This window comes from Cannabis sativa, chromosome 7 (genome assembly GCF_029168945.1).
Source record: "Cannabis sativa cultivar Pink pepper isolate KNU-18-1 chromosome 7, ASM2916894v1, whole genome shotgun sequence".
Classification (NCBI taxonomy): domain Eukaryota; kingdom Viridiplantae; phylum Streptophyta; class Magnoliopsida; order Rosales; family Cannabaceae; genus Cannabis; species Cannabis sativa.
In genome coordinates this window covers 303,712-321,604 of record NC_083607.1, presented here as the reverse complement: position 1 = coordinate 321,604, position 17,893 = coordinate 303,712, and the positions used below count along the sequence as shown (strand labels likewise).

General features: G+C 28.7%; 2 protein-coding genes across 2 annotated transcripts; one reads left to right on the top strand and one right to left on the bottom strand.

Moving 5' to 3' along the window:
- The first annotated feature begins 1,623 nt into the window (after positions 1-1,623).
- On the top strand, positions 1,624-2,807 carry LOC115696979 (transcription factor bHLH162). The gene is made up of 3 exons (XM_030623874.2): positions 1,624-1,945; positions 2,030-2,398; positions 2,505-2,807. Exons 1-3 carry the CDS (start codon positions 1,745-1,747, stop codon positions 2,592-2,594), a joined length of 660 nt encoding a protein of 219 aa, XP_030479734.2. The 5' UTR covers positions 1,624-1,744; the 3' UTR covers positions 2,595-2,807.
- A 7,386-nt stretch (positions 2,808-10,193) lies between these two features.
- LOC115697485 (non-classical arabinogalactan protein 31) lies at positions 10,194-12,051 on the bottom strand. Its single transcript, XM_030624508.2, has 2 exons — positions 10,898-12,051; positions 10,194-10,795 (listed from the first exon to the last, which is right to left on the bottom strand). Exons 1-2 carry the CDS (start codon positions 11,520-11,522, stop codon positions 10,497-10,499), a joined length of 924 nt encoding a protein of 307 aa, XP_030480368.2. The 5' UTR covers positions 11,523-12,051; the 3' UTR covers positions 10,194-10,496.
- Between the last annotated feature and the right edge of the window lie 5,842 nt (positions 12,052-17,893).

Genomic DNA, 17,893 nt, shown 5'->3' with positions numbered 1-17,893 from the left:
AATATATATTTAGAAAAATACTTTTCTTGCAGTATTCACTAAATATAATTAATAAAAAGTTAAGATGATTTTTTTGTTATTAATAAATATTTAATTGTAGTTGTTAGAACTAATTTTATAATATTAATATTTTTTTTTTCTAAAAAAATAGTCTATATATATGCTAATTATAATATTCTATTACTATAACTTTAGTTAATTTTTATGTTTAAAATTACATGTTAAAATATATTTTTTTAATAACAATATTTGTTATACTTACAGTATTATTTATGTCAATTTTTTTTTAAAAATTAAATAATTTATCATACTGAAAATAGAATTTTTAATTTTCTAATTTACCACATGTGTTCTAAAAACTTTAAATTTATTTTTAACACTATAAATTTTTTTGAAAAATAATGTAATAAGTATTACCATAGAAAAATTTTCAAAAAAATATTTGGTCATTATTTTTTGGGGACACTATATATATGAAGAGATAAAGTGAGGTTTGGGTTTTGAAATATATATAAATATAATCCAAAAGTAATCTTGTGTACTTATGTATCGTCCAAACACGTGTCGGATTGGAATCACTATCGACCAATCACAAAACATTTTTGAAACACAACCCTTTCCCAATTCCCATTCATTTCATATTTCATATAAATATTTATTTTATTGTTTATTTATTTTGAAAATGATATATTTTAATTATTTCATTTAATTAACATGACTACGTCAGCTGGGACAGGTTTGAATGACGTAACTGTAACTATATATTTATCCTTTTTATTTTTACTCACACAATATGTGTAGTGTTTTAAATTAATAATTAATAGGCAATAAAATGTGGTAAGAACTATAAATTAATAAATATATGTAGTAGCTAGTAATTGAAAAGAATAAAACACATGATGATGAATAATATATATATATATATATAAAATAAGGTTGTTGTTATATAATAATATTCTAAAGCCGAATTTGATACAGTGTACTATTTATTACTTTAATCAGTAGTAGTCATGAAGTTAAAAAAAAGTTATATATAATATGGATCCAATATATATGGCTTCACTAATATATATTCAACTCTGCTCCAGAAGTGGGGACCCTTAATTTAATTTCTTTTTTTTTTTTTATATAAAACATATTATAATAGGACCATATCTAATAGACTATACTCAACACTATACTACCAATATATTTAGAGTTGATTTTAAAATATGGTAAGCCATAAAAAAAATATTTTTGAACTTTTATTTAAAAAAATATTATATTTTTTAAAATCAGTAAACAAATATATAATTTTCAATAAACAATTTTTTTTAGCCGGAATATGTTAAAAAGGGGCTTGGATATGGCTCGTTATTATTGATTAGTAGTTGCCAATATTATTTACTAAATCAAATTAAATATGTTAAAGTCGATATTAAAATGTACCAATAACGTAGTGATTGACACCCCACCTTGCAATCTAATAATTTTGCCTTTTTTTGTGTCTCTATAGTTCCTATCCATGTGGAATCTGAAAAATAATAATTTATAATTGAAGTAAAAAAGAAAATGGGACCTTCTCTTTCTCTATCTTCTGCACCAATATATTAATAATAAACAAAATTAATTAAAGACCAACAATAATAGTAGCACTAGCACTACACACTACTTTTTCTCTCTGTTTTTTTTATTATTTGAAATATTATATATATATAGTTAGAATATTAGGTAGGTTAGAAGAGGAGAAGATCGAGGTGGTATAATGGATGATGATGTAGTAGTAAACCCTAGTTCATCATCAAGAACAAATATTAGTAATAATGGTCATGACAGGAAAATCACTGAGAGAAACAGAAGAAATCAAATGAAGATTCTCTACTCCAACCTCAACTCTCTTCTTCCTCCTCATAATAATAATTCTCAACAACAACAACAACAACAACAACAACAACAAACCAAAAGGGTATATACTAATTCTATCTCTTCCTCTCTTAATAATTATTAATTAATTAGTTGATTATTAATATTTGATTGTATGTATATATAGGATAGTAGTGTGAGTAGTACATCTTTGCCAGATCAGCTAGATGAAGCTGCAAAGTACATAAAGAAGTTGCAAATAAGCATAGAGAGAATGAAAGAGAAGAGGAATAGCCTATTAATTGATAATTATGATTATGATGATGATAGTAATGGTAATGGTAATGGTAATAATGGTGATGGTGATGATATGAAATTACCTCATATTGAGATTCATGAGATGGGTTTGGCTGTTGAGATTGTTCTGATAACTGGGTTGGATTTCAAATCTCTCTTCTACCAAACAATTCGTATTCTTCACGAGGAAGGATTTGACATTCTCAATGCCAGTTTCTACGTCTCTCAAAACACTGTTTTCCACACAATACATTCTCAGGTAATTAATAATAATTAATTAATTAGTAATAATCATTTCATCATTAATTTAATTAGTTTATTATTATACATTAATTATATTGTCATGTATATATATGTATATATAGAAGGGAGAGTTTGCTTCTGCTACTGTTGGTGCTTCTTCAAGGATATCTGAGAGGCTAAACAACTTCATTAATGAAGCCATTACTAATTAATAATAATTATAATCATTAATCTTGATTTTAATTCAACAAACCATATATAGTTGAATATATAAAGGATTATATCATGTATTGTCTTGATTGTCTTATCTCTAGCTATCTCTTCTAATTATCTGTAACTCAGTTTGGTTAATGTATTAATGATAGGTTTAATACTAAACCTATATATATAAACTACTTCAAATATATTTATGATTGAGAACAAAATTAGTGTGTAATATATTTGAGTGTAAAGTTGAGAATATGTGTCTATCATTATGAATTACGTACTCTTAATAAAGTTTATGTATTATACCTTGTTATTAATGTTAGAATTGTAGGATAAATAAGGTTTTATCTTAAAACTAATCAATAATGGAAAGAGTAATTTATGAATCTTACACACATAATTTTTTTAATTTTTCTATGAATTAGCAATGTAAAATCTTCTAACAATTTAGAATGCACACTAGCTAGTTAGCTAGCTAATATATTTTGATTATTAGAAGTGTTTATGTACATTTAATTTTTTTTAGGCCTATTTATATAATATAATTATATATTGGATATTAAATTTTATACCATCTATTTATCCAATTATAATTTTATTTATCAAATCGTTCCAATAATATCAATAGATATTGGATAGGATCAATTATAATGATGTATTTCATTTATATTTATTGATTATTAGTTTAATTTAAATTTATTCACATTTTTAATGTAGTATTTATTAAAATTGCTATATTATATATTTTGAGTGAAACACATATATACACACATCATGCATTAGCTCCCTCACATATACACGTACATGGACACACAAAAAAAAATTCATTTTCTCACTTTGAATTAAACTTTCATTACAAAAAATAATTACTTTTAGTGATTAAATGTGAATTTTAGTCACAACAAAAAGTTAATTGTGACTAAGATATAGTATTTAATTAGCTACAAGTTATCACTAATTTAATTTTAGTCACAAAGTTTAAGTATTGTGACCAAAAATACATTTAGTTACAATAAATTGTAAACTTTGTGAGTAATACTTTTAGCCACAGACTTTTTAGTCACAACATAGAAATGATGATTGATAATTAGTCACAATTTTTTTACTTTTAGTCACAAGTTTTTTTTGTAACTAAAAGTAAAATTTTTTATAGTATTTTTTATTTATAAAAATATTTGTGCAGTAAAAACACTAAACTAAACTGTTTTTTGTTGTTTTATAGTTTATTTATAATTGTATTATAGTTACTATAAGGTAGTTTTTCGGATTCGTTTTTGTTGTTTTAGTTGATTTATAGTTATTGTGAGGTTGATTTCTATTTATTTTTTTAGTTGTTTTTTATTTTATTTTTACTGAGCAAAATATGTATTTGTGCTTTTTAAAACTTTATAAATATATTTTTATAAATAAAATTTTAAACTGTAAAATCATAAATAAATATTATAAAAATGGTATTTATAAAAATTCAGCAATGTGTACAGTGTACGTATATGTGTAGTGGACATTGTCCCACATAGAATAAATGGTAGAGAATTGAGCTATATATAAGAACATGGGCTACTCCATTCATTGCCAATTGGTTTTGAAATGGAACCCCATGATTCTCAACAATATGTACACAAAACAAATTCCTTCCGTGAAAATTCTGACAAATAAAATAATAATTCATTAAGTGGAAATGTGTAGGATATTATTATTTTTTTTTTCTGAAAATAAGTGTACTCATCATTAATTAATAAAGTGCAATTAAATCTTGCGGTCATTACAAAATAAATTTTCTGGTAAGTAGGTTAGAATAGAACAGTGGTGGAGGAAAGCCCACTTAACTACAATCAAGAATATTATCTTTATATATATATATATAGAGAAATTGTTTTTTTGGTACAGGGGAGGGGACATGCAGGGATAAATTATTGTATATACATGGAGAAGTATAGTATTAGCATTAATATATATACCCATTAACCATAACATGTGAAATCAAGACTCTTAACACTTTCAAGTCTCTATCAAGAAGTTAATGCAGTTTTATATATAATTGATAATATGTAACATATATATTTATATGCTCAAGTATATATAGTCAATAATGTTTTGAAGCTACATTATTATAGATTAATTGTACATATATATATGTGTGCATATTAGATAGATATGCGTGTGTGAACTCATGACTTATAAACGTGGTTATATATATATAACTATCTATTCTATATAAACTAGCTAACCATACAGCAAAGCAATATGACTAATTAATATTTAATAATGCAATGTATATATAGATATTTACATTTCAATATTTAGAGATTAGGGTTAGGATTGCTAAGCTCTACAAATTAGTAGTATAACTGGTTTTGTATGAACGGTCTCAAACTTTGTTATTTGTACTTGTTTATAAGTTGCAACTGATCGAATTAATTTCTGTTGTATAAGTAATTGAGTCTTGTAAGTTGACGTATTATTAATTACCGAACTACTCATAAGGGCATTTATTTTCACATTGTGTTATAATTAATTAGGATAAATAATTAAAGTTTGAGTAAGTTAAGTTAGTGTACAACAAAGAAGTATGAAATACGTATCACGGTAATTAACTCTTTATGAAGCCTTATAAAGCCTGTTTTGGTAATTAAGATGTGAGCATCAACATTAATAATTGGATTGCCTAGCTAGGAACATGCATGCATGTCTAATATATAATAGTGACCTTATTAGGGAAAGTAGATAAAGAGTTACAAATATTAGCAATAATATTGTCAGAAAACACAGAGTAATCCTTATTATTACCATTCATTTTACTAACAACCTTCTTAAAATCAGAATCTACAATATAGCAATATGCAACACACTAGCACAAAACAGAATTTAAGGCCAAAGCCTCAACTTGAGTACAATTAGTTATTCAGCATTTCTTCATAGATATACCAAATACACTTTGGTAATTAGAATGTGATCAAACATTCCACAATAAAAATATAAAAATATATATTAAGCAGATTCTCATATTTAAACTTAAGCTATTTTTTCCAAGAAATACTCCTAAAATTAACTAAAATATTCCTTTTTTAATAGGTTTAGAAAAATCATTGAGAACTCTCATGCGAAGGAAATGATCAAAAACTTGAAATATACTACAAAAAAAAAGATAATTTTTTAGTCACAACATAAATTTTTTGTGACTACATTTGACTTTTAGTCACAACAAAAAATTACTTATGATTAAAACATAGTATTTAGATACAATTATCACTAATTTAGTTTTACTCACAACAAGTATTATTAATTGTGAATAAAAACATTTTTAGTCACAATAAATTGTAATTTTTGTGACTAATATTTTTAGCCACGAATTTTTTAGTCACAACTTTTTTACTTTTAATCACAAATTTTATTGTGATTAAAAGTAAAAAAATTTATAGTAATATGGTGGTTATGTCCACTTCAATAAAATCACTTACATCATCAGCTGGTAAGATTTTTTCCCAAAAAGAATAGGGTGAGCCTGAATCTAAAAAGGAGAAAATCTAAGCTGATAAGGAGTAAGTGTATCTAAACCCTCAGGATTAGCACAAGTAACAACTAACAACGTTGTGGTCAAAAGGTTGACCCTCAAGAACTTGTACATATTCTCGTATTCATGTTTATTTTCCTTATAAAGGCAAGTAAAAATAAGTAAATATATTATTTATAAAAAAAAATAAAAGTATATTAAATTGATACATTTTCTACTTTGCACGAGTATATATATACTATTTTATTTAGGAGGGGAGTAGAAAAGAGAAGCATATTTTGAACTTTGGGGGTAAAAGACAAATAAAGTAGTTAGAATCTTTAATATCACAATGACTTCGACGAGACCTACCCACCCATACACTTTTTTTCTTCTTCTTTCTTTTTTTTTTTGTGTGTAAAGGCCGAGATTTTTTTTTTTTTTTTTTTTTTTGAGAAAAAGCGTTCATATCATTAATAGAATCAAACGTTAGACCTCTCGGTCGTTACATAATATATTATCAGGTAAGGAGGACACCAGGATAGTCCCAAACACCTGATGAGCAAACGCCCATCTAGCCACATTATGAGCGGCAAAATTACAAGTTCTTAGAATATAAGAGAAATTACAACTAATAAAAGAAGGAGAAGAATTAGTACAAAATGAGACATAGTTTTTAAGAGCCCAATGAGAATCCATTCCATTGAGCGCATTGATTACCATCCTCGAATCATTCTCCACAATTGCAAATTTAGTTCCGATATCTAAAGCAACCGACACAGCTAAGCAGCAGGCCGCAGCTTCACCGCACAGAGCATCCGAGAAATCTTCCCGAGCCGTCTGAATTCTAATCACCTTGCCAAAATGATCTCTTGCAACAACAGCGATGCACAGACTATTAAGGCCCACCTTTACATCACAGTTCAGCTTGATCCAATCCAGAGGAGGAGGGGACCAAGCTTCCGTTAGATCTGGAGTGGGACTAGGCAGCAAAGAAGCATGAGAATCTGCATAAGAAGTACAAATATTATCAATACATTTTTTTATGTCAGGGGAACAATTATTATGGACCTTCTCGTTTCGCACCCTCCAAATAGTATCCACAACAATCGAGGCATATAGGAAAACCGCATCAGCATCGATGCCTCTTTTGTTTAGATCCCAGATAAACTTGACCCAATCCCAAACACGGATGCCAGTGTCGCACACTGGGAAAATGCCCCAGGGAGAGGAGCGCCAAAGATGAAAAGCCACATCGCAGGATAGGAAAAGATGTTCAAGAGATTCCTCCCCCCGTCCACATAAGGGGCAAGTGATGTCTTCTATGTGGAAACGTTTCCCGATCACCGCTCTAGCAGGGAGAGCACTTGACAGGATACTCCTCCACAGAACCTTGTGACACTCTAAAATTTTGTTATTTATATGAAATGTTGATAATTAAGCTTTATAAATAGGAAAAATTACATAAATGGTTATTTTTAGAGAAATATTTATATTTTTATGTTCAATATTTTTTTAATATATTTTACAGTATTTTATAAAAATAAAAAAAAAAAGAACGAAAAAATCACGTGAAAATAACAGAAAAACAATAACAAAATAACATAAAAAAGAATATACGAATAACAAAAAAATGAACCACAAAATAACAAGAGTAACAATATAAAAATACATCTTTATGTAAATAAAATCTATACAACCATATTTTTGTAATTTTTTTTTGTTGTTTTTGTATTTTTTTTTAAATTATCCCTATTAATAACTATAATTAACTGAGATGGAATGTAGAAAACAATGAGCCTAGAAGAAATATAACAAAATTGGAAGTAACTCTTCTTGATTATATTATGTTCTAGTCACTAATTCAAATTTTAGTAATTTTTTTGCATCAAAAAATTGTTGGACAAATCTTGACAACAACAAAAAAAAATTGTTGGACAAACAAGTGTTGGGTCCATCTTATCTATTGGGCTTGGGCCTCAATAATAGCATTATTAATTAAGCCCAAAATGCAGAAGCACAATCATGTCTATTTAATTATATAGTTATATAGTTTAATTAGAGACTACATCACTTTTAATTTTTATGATATATTTATAGATAGTATAAAGCAAAATATGTGTAATTTAAGTATGTCATGGTCTCTTCCTTGTTTGTTTTGTTTTGCTTAAAAAGTTCTTTTTTTGTGGCTGTGTAATCATTTTAACAGCTAGCAAGTATGGTACTTTGGTTGAAATTTTAATAATATGGCATCCCATAACAAACAAATAAAATAAATAAATTTTGATCTTTAGTTTCAATAAAAAAAGAAACACGAGACTTATTTATATAAATAATACTACTAGTCGACATGATAAATATACACTATAGTTACATATTTTCTTTAAGTGGTAACTGGTTATGATTCTACGAAATAACATAGTGACTAGTTACTGGTTCTTTCAATTTTTAATTTAGTTACATGAACAAATGTCAACGAATATAACAAAATTTTTAGATAAAATAGTAAGAAAAAAGTGTTGAAACAGTTCAAAGTAGGTCAGAGACTCTAGTAGTCATGCTCGATCGTTCATTGGGCCAGAAAATATAATTGAGCATATTTTACTGACAAAATTTACATATTTTTTAATATATAGTGGTAAAAAAATCTAAAATATATTATTTTAAAAAAAAATAATTGGACATTTTATTGAATAATTAAGTTTATTTAATCCATACGGCCCGTAAGATTGGATTATAACGAAAGTAATTCTGTATTTGGTTTAAGAATAGATTAAACTATTTTATTTATTTACTTTAAAAAAAAAAACTTAAACAAAAATAAAAATATATAATATTAAATTAAAATTAAAATATATAATAATAAATAAATATAAATGAATGATTTGCATAAAAAAATTAAAAAAAAAAATAATTAAATTATAAAATAAAATAATATATCTTATATAATCAATTATATATCATAAAAACATAATGGAATAATTTATCATATTTTTTATTTAATAAATAATTAAAATAGTAAAATAAAAATACTTAAATAATATAAAATTATTTATGTTAAACACTAAATTAATATAAATATTAATTTTTTAAAATATTTATATAAAATTTCTAGTAATTTAAAAATAAATTACAATTTTATTATCATATTATTTTTCTTAGAATCAATGTAAGTAATTATAGTTTAATTAATAATATTTTAAATTTTGAAAATTTATGTATAATAATTTAAAATTATACATTTTTATTAATTTTAATGAATAAGTTTTTGATAAAAAAAATTATAAATAAATGTGTGATAATTTTTTCATTTGAATTCTTATTAAATTTAAAATATATTAATAAAATTAAAATTTTAAAAATATAAAAATAATTCACTTACATGTGATTATTTATCCCATCCTATCCTGCTATAAAAAAAAATAAAAATATAAAAAATTCTTACAACATTATTATTGACATGCTTGCCCGGTCACATTTATTATTTACTTCATTTGTATATTTATTATGTCGGTGGAAATTAAAAATGATTATTTATCGTAATTATATTAGCTATAATCATTTTATCCGTATTTTTTCTTTTAAATAAAAACTATAATTATGTTCGAAAGAAAGTTGGTTAATTGAAAAAAGTACAGAAAAAAAAAGAGGTTTCTGAGTTGTTGGCCACTTCCCATGCCATAATAGCATTGTTTCAATGTTTTAATTAAGAAATAATTGTTTTCATTGAAAAGATAAGATGTGTCTACCTTGGTAGAGTTTCTTTCTCGAGTACCCCATTTTTGGAGTTTTCTTCTGTTTTACGAATAATTAAATTAAACAACTTTTGTTTAAGTTTGCCAAAAAAGTAGTATTTTTAACTTTATCGTTATCCAAAGGACTAAATAAGAGCCAAAAATAATGATGAAAAGGAGTGATGTGTTGGTGAAATTGAAATTGAAAAGAGAGATCCAATGGTCGAGGTAGCTGGGCATGCAGTATCCCTAAACCCATGCCTGTCCTCTTCTGTTCTTCTGTTGCCATATGACATTGACATGTGATGTAGTCGTAGACTAGTAATTAAGTAAGTCACTACAGTACAATTATGACCGTTGAATTTAATATACACATAACATCACAATAATAATTTTTACTTTATTATTATCATGCTGGTAAGTAAAATAATCCACCCAAGTGAATGAGTAGAGTACTTACTACTAATTTGCTTTCATGACATTACAACATTAATTATAGCACGACTTAATTAATTTAGTGAAAAAGGACTAAAATCAACACAAAACAAAATCCTAAGCTAGAAAGAGATGAAAGATCAAACAATTGAACTCACATTACAACAACAACAACAACAACAACAACAACAACACCTCTTTGCATTTCTTTCTTTCTCTCTTTTTTTTCTTTTTCAATTGATGATTAATTAATAGCACTTTTTGGGCTCGAAGGCAAATGGACCCACAGAGTAGTAAAGAGGGGCGAGTTTGTCGACGGGGGATTTGGGCATCTCAGGCCTTAAAATGCCACCCTTGTCACCACCGTGGAGGGCCGACGGAATGTAGCAGTTGGGGAGTGGAGACTTGAGCAATGCCACTGAGCACTTGTGAACTCCATAAGTTGTCAAGAACTTTGGTTTTATTACGAAGTAACCGTTTTTGTCTGTTGTTCCGTCCTCGTACAAATGGTACTTTGTGTTTTTACACACTAATCTCACACTAGCACCTATATAAAATCAAAACAAAATTCAGATATAAGAAAGTGCCACATTGGTTAAATAAAGTGTCATTATGTTGTTTATATATTAAAACAGAAGAAGAAACTCACCTTCAACTTTTGTAGCGTTTAATAGTGTGTTGACTCCTGAGTATTTGCAAGGCTTACAGTAAACCACTCCTTGAACAGCCACCATCTTCCTTGGTGGAAGAACGTAAGGTGGGTGAACCGGCGGCTTCGCTGGTGGAGTCGATGGCTTTGGCTTTGGTGCGGGGTTGTACGGTTTTGGTGGTGGAGTGGCTGGCTTGGGTGCAGGGGTGTATGGCTTGGGTGGTGGAGTGGCTGGCTTGGGTGCTGGGGTGTATGGCTTTGGTGGTGGTGTAGCCGGCTTGGGTGGTGGTGTGGCTGGCTTGGGTGCTGGGGTGTATGGCTTGGGTGGTGGTGTGGCTGGCTTGGGTGGGGGAGCAGGGGTGTATGGCTTGTGGGGAGGAGGGTGAGCTGGGACAGGGGAGGAAGAAGGAGGAGGAGGGTGGTGGTGGTGGTGGTGGTGGTGTGGTGGGTGAGCGGGTGCGGCGGCCGGAGGGTGGTGGTGGTGGTGGTAGGAAGGAGGGTGGGCTGGGGCTTCTGTGGGGATTGGGAGGTGGAGTGGTGGTTGAGACACTGGTAATGCTTCTATTGTGAAGCAACTCATTACGAGTAGAGCTGCAACCAATGCTCCTCTATTAGCCATGATCATTTCTTTAATTTATGTTGTTGTGAATACAATACAAGGATGATATGAGGGTTATATAGAGGAGGGTTTTCTATTGTAATAGGGCTGTGAATGTGATCATCTACTATATTTGGTGGGGTCTCGAGTAAGGAATGGTAGGGTAAGTAAGTAAGTAAGTAAGTAAGTAGTGTAGATGGAGATGGGTAAGTTGTTTTTTTTACCAATTTATAAAATTATTCATTTAGAATAATTGTATATAGTATTGTTGATATTATAGAGAAGGGTCACATGCATTGGTTATAGATAAATTGATAGGATTGGAGTAGGGGTTAATGTTATGAGGTAGTTGTGGAAGTTTCCAAGGTCTTGATTGTTGAACCTCCTTTGTTTTGTTTGTTGTTAATTAATTTAGTATATTTGTTTTCTTTTTTAAATTATGGGTTCATTCCACTTTTATATATCTTAAAAGACGGGGAAAATGAAAACAGCTTTAGTGGTAGAGAGAGAGAACATTGGCCAATGAAAAAGGGTTTGAGGTAATGATAATGAGGAGAAAGTAAAAGAAAAGAATAATATTGTACGTTAAAAGATGCCATATATGCCCAAGTTTTTTTCACTTTTTATTAACCCTATTGCTCAGAACTTTTGGACTCATATAGTCTCTACTCTACCACACTCCAATAATTATTACAAATTTATAATATGGTTTGCTTAAGCTACATGGATATATCACTATTCCTCCAACGTCTCCTAGATTGTTCTAAACGAAAGTACTTTTTGGCTATACATATATGATTTTTCAAAGAAATGTGAGACAATTAGATAGGTTGAATTTATGATTAATGTTGATTTTCTCCAAATAAAATAATTTGCTATTTTACCCTCTTTATTTTTTAGGACAGTCTGGCCAATAAAAATCTATCTTCTTGTCAAAATATATATCAAAAAAGTCAAGGCCAATAATATATATAGTATAGCAACTGAAGCAGATGAGTGAAATAATTAAACAAAGCTTTTCTTTTTCTGATCTCAAAGTCATATTAATTACTCACTGAATTGATAATATATATATAAAGAACAGTTATTGTTTGTCCTAAATTTCCGAATCGTGTTTAGAGCGTTTTCCGGTTCTTAAAATTATTTTCCGGTTCCATTAATAGTGGACCTACTTCCAACATGCACACACATATATAAATAATAAATAAATATAATGTATATTAATTTCTCTTCTTCCAGGTTTTCTTTGGATAGATTCTTCAAGGTTATTATTTCGACACAATTAAATATTTTCCACAAAAAAATCATCATCACTTAAGTTTTTAATTTAACATATAGGTACAAAAAAAAAATAGTAGTTGAATTAAACTAAAGTAAAATATATATATGGGGGTTAAAAATTTAAAAATGCATTCTTTGTTTTTGTGAAGAGATTAAATGAAAAAAAAAAAAGAATTGAATGTTAAAGAGTAGAAAGTAGAAAACTTGTATGAAAATAACATTAGGTGGAAAGCCATCCATGTGAGGTGCAATGAAGTAAAATGATGATAATGTTGGATTGGACTGGTCAATCCATGTTTATTTTTTATTTTAGTTACCAGTGGTAATAAAGTACGTAATTAATTGCTAAGCTTAAAAATAAATGCAGCTAGCTACACCCTACAAAAACCGATGAAATATTAATTCAAATTTGAAAGCAAAAGTACTTATATTTATATTTATAGGATCATTAAATTCATCATTGCTTGCCTTGTCATGTATTTAATTTACCAAAGTTGTATCGATCATTATATATTATATGTATCTCTTCTATTAATTTACTCCCTAATAATGACAGCATATATCTTGGTGAAGAAGTTAATTAAACTATATATAGTCATTAACACTCACTGACTTTTTTTTGTGTGTAATTTGTTTTTAATTTATTATTAGGTTATAATTCTGTTGCAGTAGAAATTTCCAACCTTACATATGGTGTTTATTAGTTTTCTAGGCTCTTCTCTTTGGGTATATAAAAAAGAAAAGAAAAGAAAAAGAAATAAAGAGGTTGTGTGTGTCCCAGTCACAATACTATTATATACTAAAAAACAAAACATAATCTGATTCTGATATATGAAACGCTACTCAACATTATCATCTTAATAATTACTCACACACACACTGCCCCATTTTTATTTTTATTTTTATTTATTTATAAATATTATAGAGATATTTATAGGCTGTTTGGTAATTAAGACTCTACAATATATACAGATCTGTAGTCTGTACTACTACTACTACTACTACTACTACTACATATCACTATTCTTTTTCTTTTGCCATTTCCATAGAAAAAGGTTGTATAGTCTGTTCTCTCAAAAATATGAAATTAATTATATTGAAACACTTCAATTACAAATAATCAAGTGATCCTAGCTGCAGCTGAGGGGGTTTTATTGATAAACATCTAACTAAGGTGTGTACATATAGTATTGTTATTAGAAATTAGTACTACTTAATATTTCTAAATATATTTTTAGATATAATTATTTTACGATTAATTAGTGATATTTTTTTTTAAAAATTATTATATTAAATTAAATAAAATTTAATACTTAGTTAGATTGATAGAAATATTAATACAAAGAAAAATGATAAATACTACTGGTCCCTATAAGCATTTCTGGTTTATATATGAGAGTGAGAGCAGTAGTACGTTTTAGTACTTTTGGCTTTAAACAATAAACATCACTTTCACTTGCCTACTAATATTGTATGGTATAGTATAGTATTGTATACTAGTATAGTATAGTATGTTTCCTTATTTCCATATCATGTGTCATCATTCTTTCTTTTAACTTTTCTTCTTTCATTTTTCCTTTAAAAAATAAAAAAAAAAAATAATAAAAATAATTAAGTAGACGCGGTGACCTGTCATGTAATGTTTCATCATTAGTTTTAGACCACCTCAAGGGGGCTCCTACTATTAATTTCACAGCAATAATGGTATATGCCATCTCTATTTCAAATAAAATCTCAAAAAACTTTAAACATAATTACAATAATAATAATAATAATGTTGTAATTTTGGCCACATGTTAACAAAATGTCAATCCTAAGATTTATTACTCGAGCTAAACCAAAGGTTATTTAGAGTATTTTTAAGAGTAGTATTTTTTGAAGGTGTTAAATTTTTTTTACATTATTTAAAAATACAATATTTCACTATATGTCTCTATTATATTGCTAAAAATACTCTAAATATATATAATAATATAATACTCTTTAAAAATACAATAATGATGATCTCATACATTATTATTTAATATATTATTCGTTTTAATTATAAATATTATTACACTATTTATTTACCTTTAATTTTTTATTTTTTAAAAAAGAAATAACATCAATACCATATGATGACATCAAACACAATTTTTTATGATAGCACCAATTAATATCTAATGGTATAATATTCTTATGTTTTGCCAGATACACATTCCACATAAATAAGCATCCTTCAAAATTTAACCCTTAGAGATACTCTTATAGCCAAGCTTTAAAGTCATTTGTAACACAATTTTAAAATTTATTGAGAGAATCAGAGAGAGTTATTCAGAGAGAAAAGAAGAGAGAGAGATGAGGAGGCATGTTAATAAATGACATAGTGTGTTTCTAATCACCATTGTCACAAGTGAGTTCATGTTGTAATCAACAAATTGTGTACATTATGTATATTGTGTTCTCTCCAATTCTTCGAGCTTAAATAAAAATCTCGAGCCTTAGTGGTTGTTTTTGGCCGAGGAGTAGGCAAGAGTGATTTATTATCACTTTTGTTCGAACCTTATAATTATTGTGTTTGTTCTTTTACTTTATCCTTTTGATTGCTCACTTAGATTTCTAAACTTGTTTATTTTTTTCCTGTTTTGATTTCTCAGTCAAACCACTGTATTGGACCCCTACTACACTATAGAGAATCGTCGAATACTATACCTAAAAATACTCTGAGAAAACTCGTTAGCCCTATCGCATTATATAGAGAACACAAAAAATTAAATCAGGAAGAAAGTCATTTTTTTTTCTAAATTGTGGAAGAGTTGGATTGTGCGCTAAAAAAGCTAAGTAGAAAACGTCTTAGTTTACCAATTAATTAAACAAGTTTAAAAATTGTTTTAAATAATATTTAATAAATAATTTTTTCCCAAAAAATAAGGTGCACACTCGAACCAGCTAGCTCAACTCGACTCGAATTGGATAAATCGGACGGTGGCGAGGCACACATGTGGTGTTCAAGTAAGCCTTTGCGTGACTCCTCCCCTCTTCCACAAAAGTGGGTACCTCTTGGTCCCAAACCCAATTGCTCAAACCTCCAATATCTATACCCTTACAAATAAGTATTCCAAAGCAATGCGACAGTAACTATTCATAAAATGTTCCAACGGTCCCTTGTGGCCAGTTGAATTTTTCAAAAAACATTTTCATCAAAGCAGTAACCTAAACACAATTAACATTCATTTGGTGCAAAAACTAAATTGTGTATATTAATTTGTGAAATTAAAACTCTAATGGATATTATTCTAATGAATGGTGAAAAATTATCAAAGAAATCTACATTATCTCTTTGCCTAAAACTCTTGGCTTACCAAACAGACATGTATTTGTCAACAGTTTTATCGAGTTTCATTTTTTTCTTTAAAATTCACTTATAGCCTATGAGCTTGCAACCAAGTGGTAAGTCTACTAAGTGTCATGTTTTGCAAGAAGCAAGAGAGTCAATTTCATCATTTACGGAATATTAACAAAGATCTGCATTTGGGATCGGCCCTGAGTAATAATAGGCCCAAAAAATTTTAAATGTGTATTATATCTAGAGTAAATTATGAGTATTATTAGCCATCTTTTCACAAAATTTTACGAAAATACTATTTTTTTTCAATACAAAAAAAAAATATACTATATAAAAGTTTTAGGCTCTGGGTTTGGGTGGGATCTAGGCATGAACCTAACCCACCTTTGCCCAAAGTCGAGCCTGTCTGCATCTAATGAAGATAGCTTCTTGGAGGTTAGCAAAATCCTTCTCTAAAATGTAAGCACATAAATCAGAACCATAGACTTTAGCTACTCTATCTCTCTTACCCTCCAAGGATTAGTTTCTATATCCTGCATGTTCATCACTCCTAATGACGAGAATAGTTGTTAGATGATGCGCTCCCACTATTCCTTAGAAATATATGTTCAAAAATCAACATCGTTTGACTTCACAATAATAATCACATTTAGATCATAGAACATATAAGTTACTAGTAACCACATAGGCTATAAATATTCTCTTTTTCAATATCTCATATGAAGAAATTTTACTTTTTAATTTTAGAACCATATTAAGCACATAAGAAACAAATAATAAATTTCTCTCTACCAATAAGAAACAGTACCAGAATTACATAAAATAGCCACAATAAATTTAGTAACAGTTCTAAATCATTTTAGAAGAATATCAAAGTAACGTTACCCGATTCTTGTCAATGTACCATCTAATTCACAAATATCAAAATGAATTAAATTTAAAGACACATTTTCTCTAGCAGTCTAGCTACATATATGTAGCTAGACTGCTAGAGTTGCTAGGGAAAAGAGTTGCTGCAGAAAGGGCTTATTTCCAAGATTGGTAACGGGCAGAGCACTTCTACTACCTTTGATTACTGGATACCAGGCTTCCGTCAGATTACCCCTCTTTCTTCTCTCCCTGAAAATGTTGCATCTTTTATCACTCCTCACATGACTTGGGACGTACCTTCGCTTAGTGATTGTTATCCTCCCCATATTGTGGATGTCATTCTCTCTATTCCTCTCCCCCTCAGGCCTACCAGGGATGAATTGATTTGGGAACAAATTTATTCGGTCAAATCTGGTTATCACCTCAGTTTTTCCTCTTGTCCCCTCCTGATATCCCTTCTTCTTCATCCCCATCACCTTGGTGGAAAACTTTATGGCATCTAAATATCCCCCCCAAGGTGAAGCATTTTGCATTTCGAGCTACCAATTCTACCCTACCAACCTTCAAGAATCTAGCATCGCGGAAAATCATTCAATCTTTGGTTTGTGATCGGTGTGGGCAATTGGATGAATCGGTATCTCATGCACTGTTCTATTGTAAGAGCATTCGAAGAGTCTGGAAAGGTACGATCTTCTCTCCTTATATATTTTCTTGCTCTTCTGAAATTAATTTTCATGATATTGCTCATATGGTTTATAAAAATTTAGCCCAAGGAAGTGTAGAGCTGTTTCTTTGTACTGCTTGGCTTATCTGGTTCAACAGGAGCTATAAGAGGACAAACATATGATCAGACCCATGCCATTTCCACATTAGCACAAAACTTCCTGGACAACTACAAGCTCCCAGCTTCAGCTATGTCCCC

What these genes read in the sequence shown, in the direction of transcription:
- LOC115696979 (XM_030623874.2), top strand. Translation starts at nt 1,745, where the DNA reads ATGGATGATGATGTAGTAGTAAACCCTAGTTCATCATCAAGAACAAAT. An exon ending in AACAACAACAAACCAAAAGG is followed by an intron (nt 1,946 to 2,029) that starts GTATATACTAAT and finishes ATGTATATATAG; the next exon opens with GATAGTAGTGTGAGTAGTAC. An exon ending in TCCACACAATACATTCTCAG is followed by an intron (nt 2,399 to 2,504) that starts GTAATTAATAAT and finishes ATGTATATATAG; the next exon opens with AAGGGAGAGTTTGCTTCTGC.
- LOC115697485 (XM_030624508.2), bottom strand. Translation starts at nt 11,522, where the DNA reads ATGATCATGGCTAATAGAGGAGCATTGGTTGCAGCTCTACTCGTAATG. An exon ending in AAACGCTACAAAAGTTGAAG is followed by an intron (nt 10,796 to 10,897) that starts GTGAGTTTCTTC and finishes GATTTTATATAG; the next exon opens with GTGCTAGTGTGAGATTAGTG.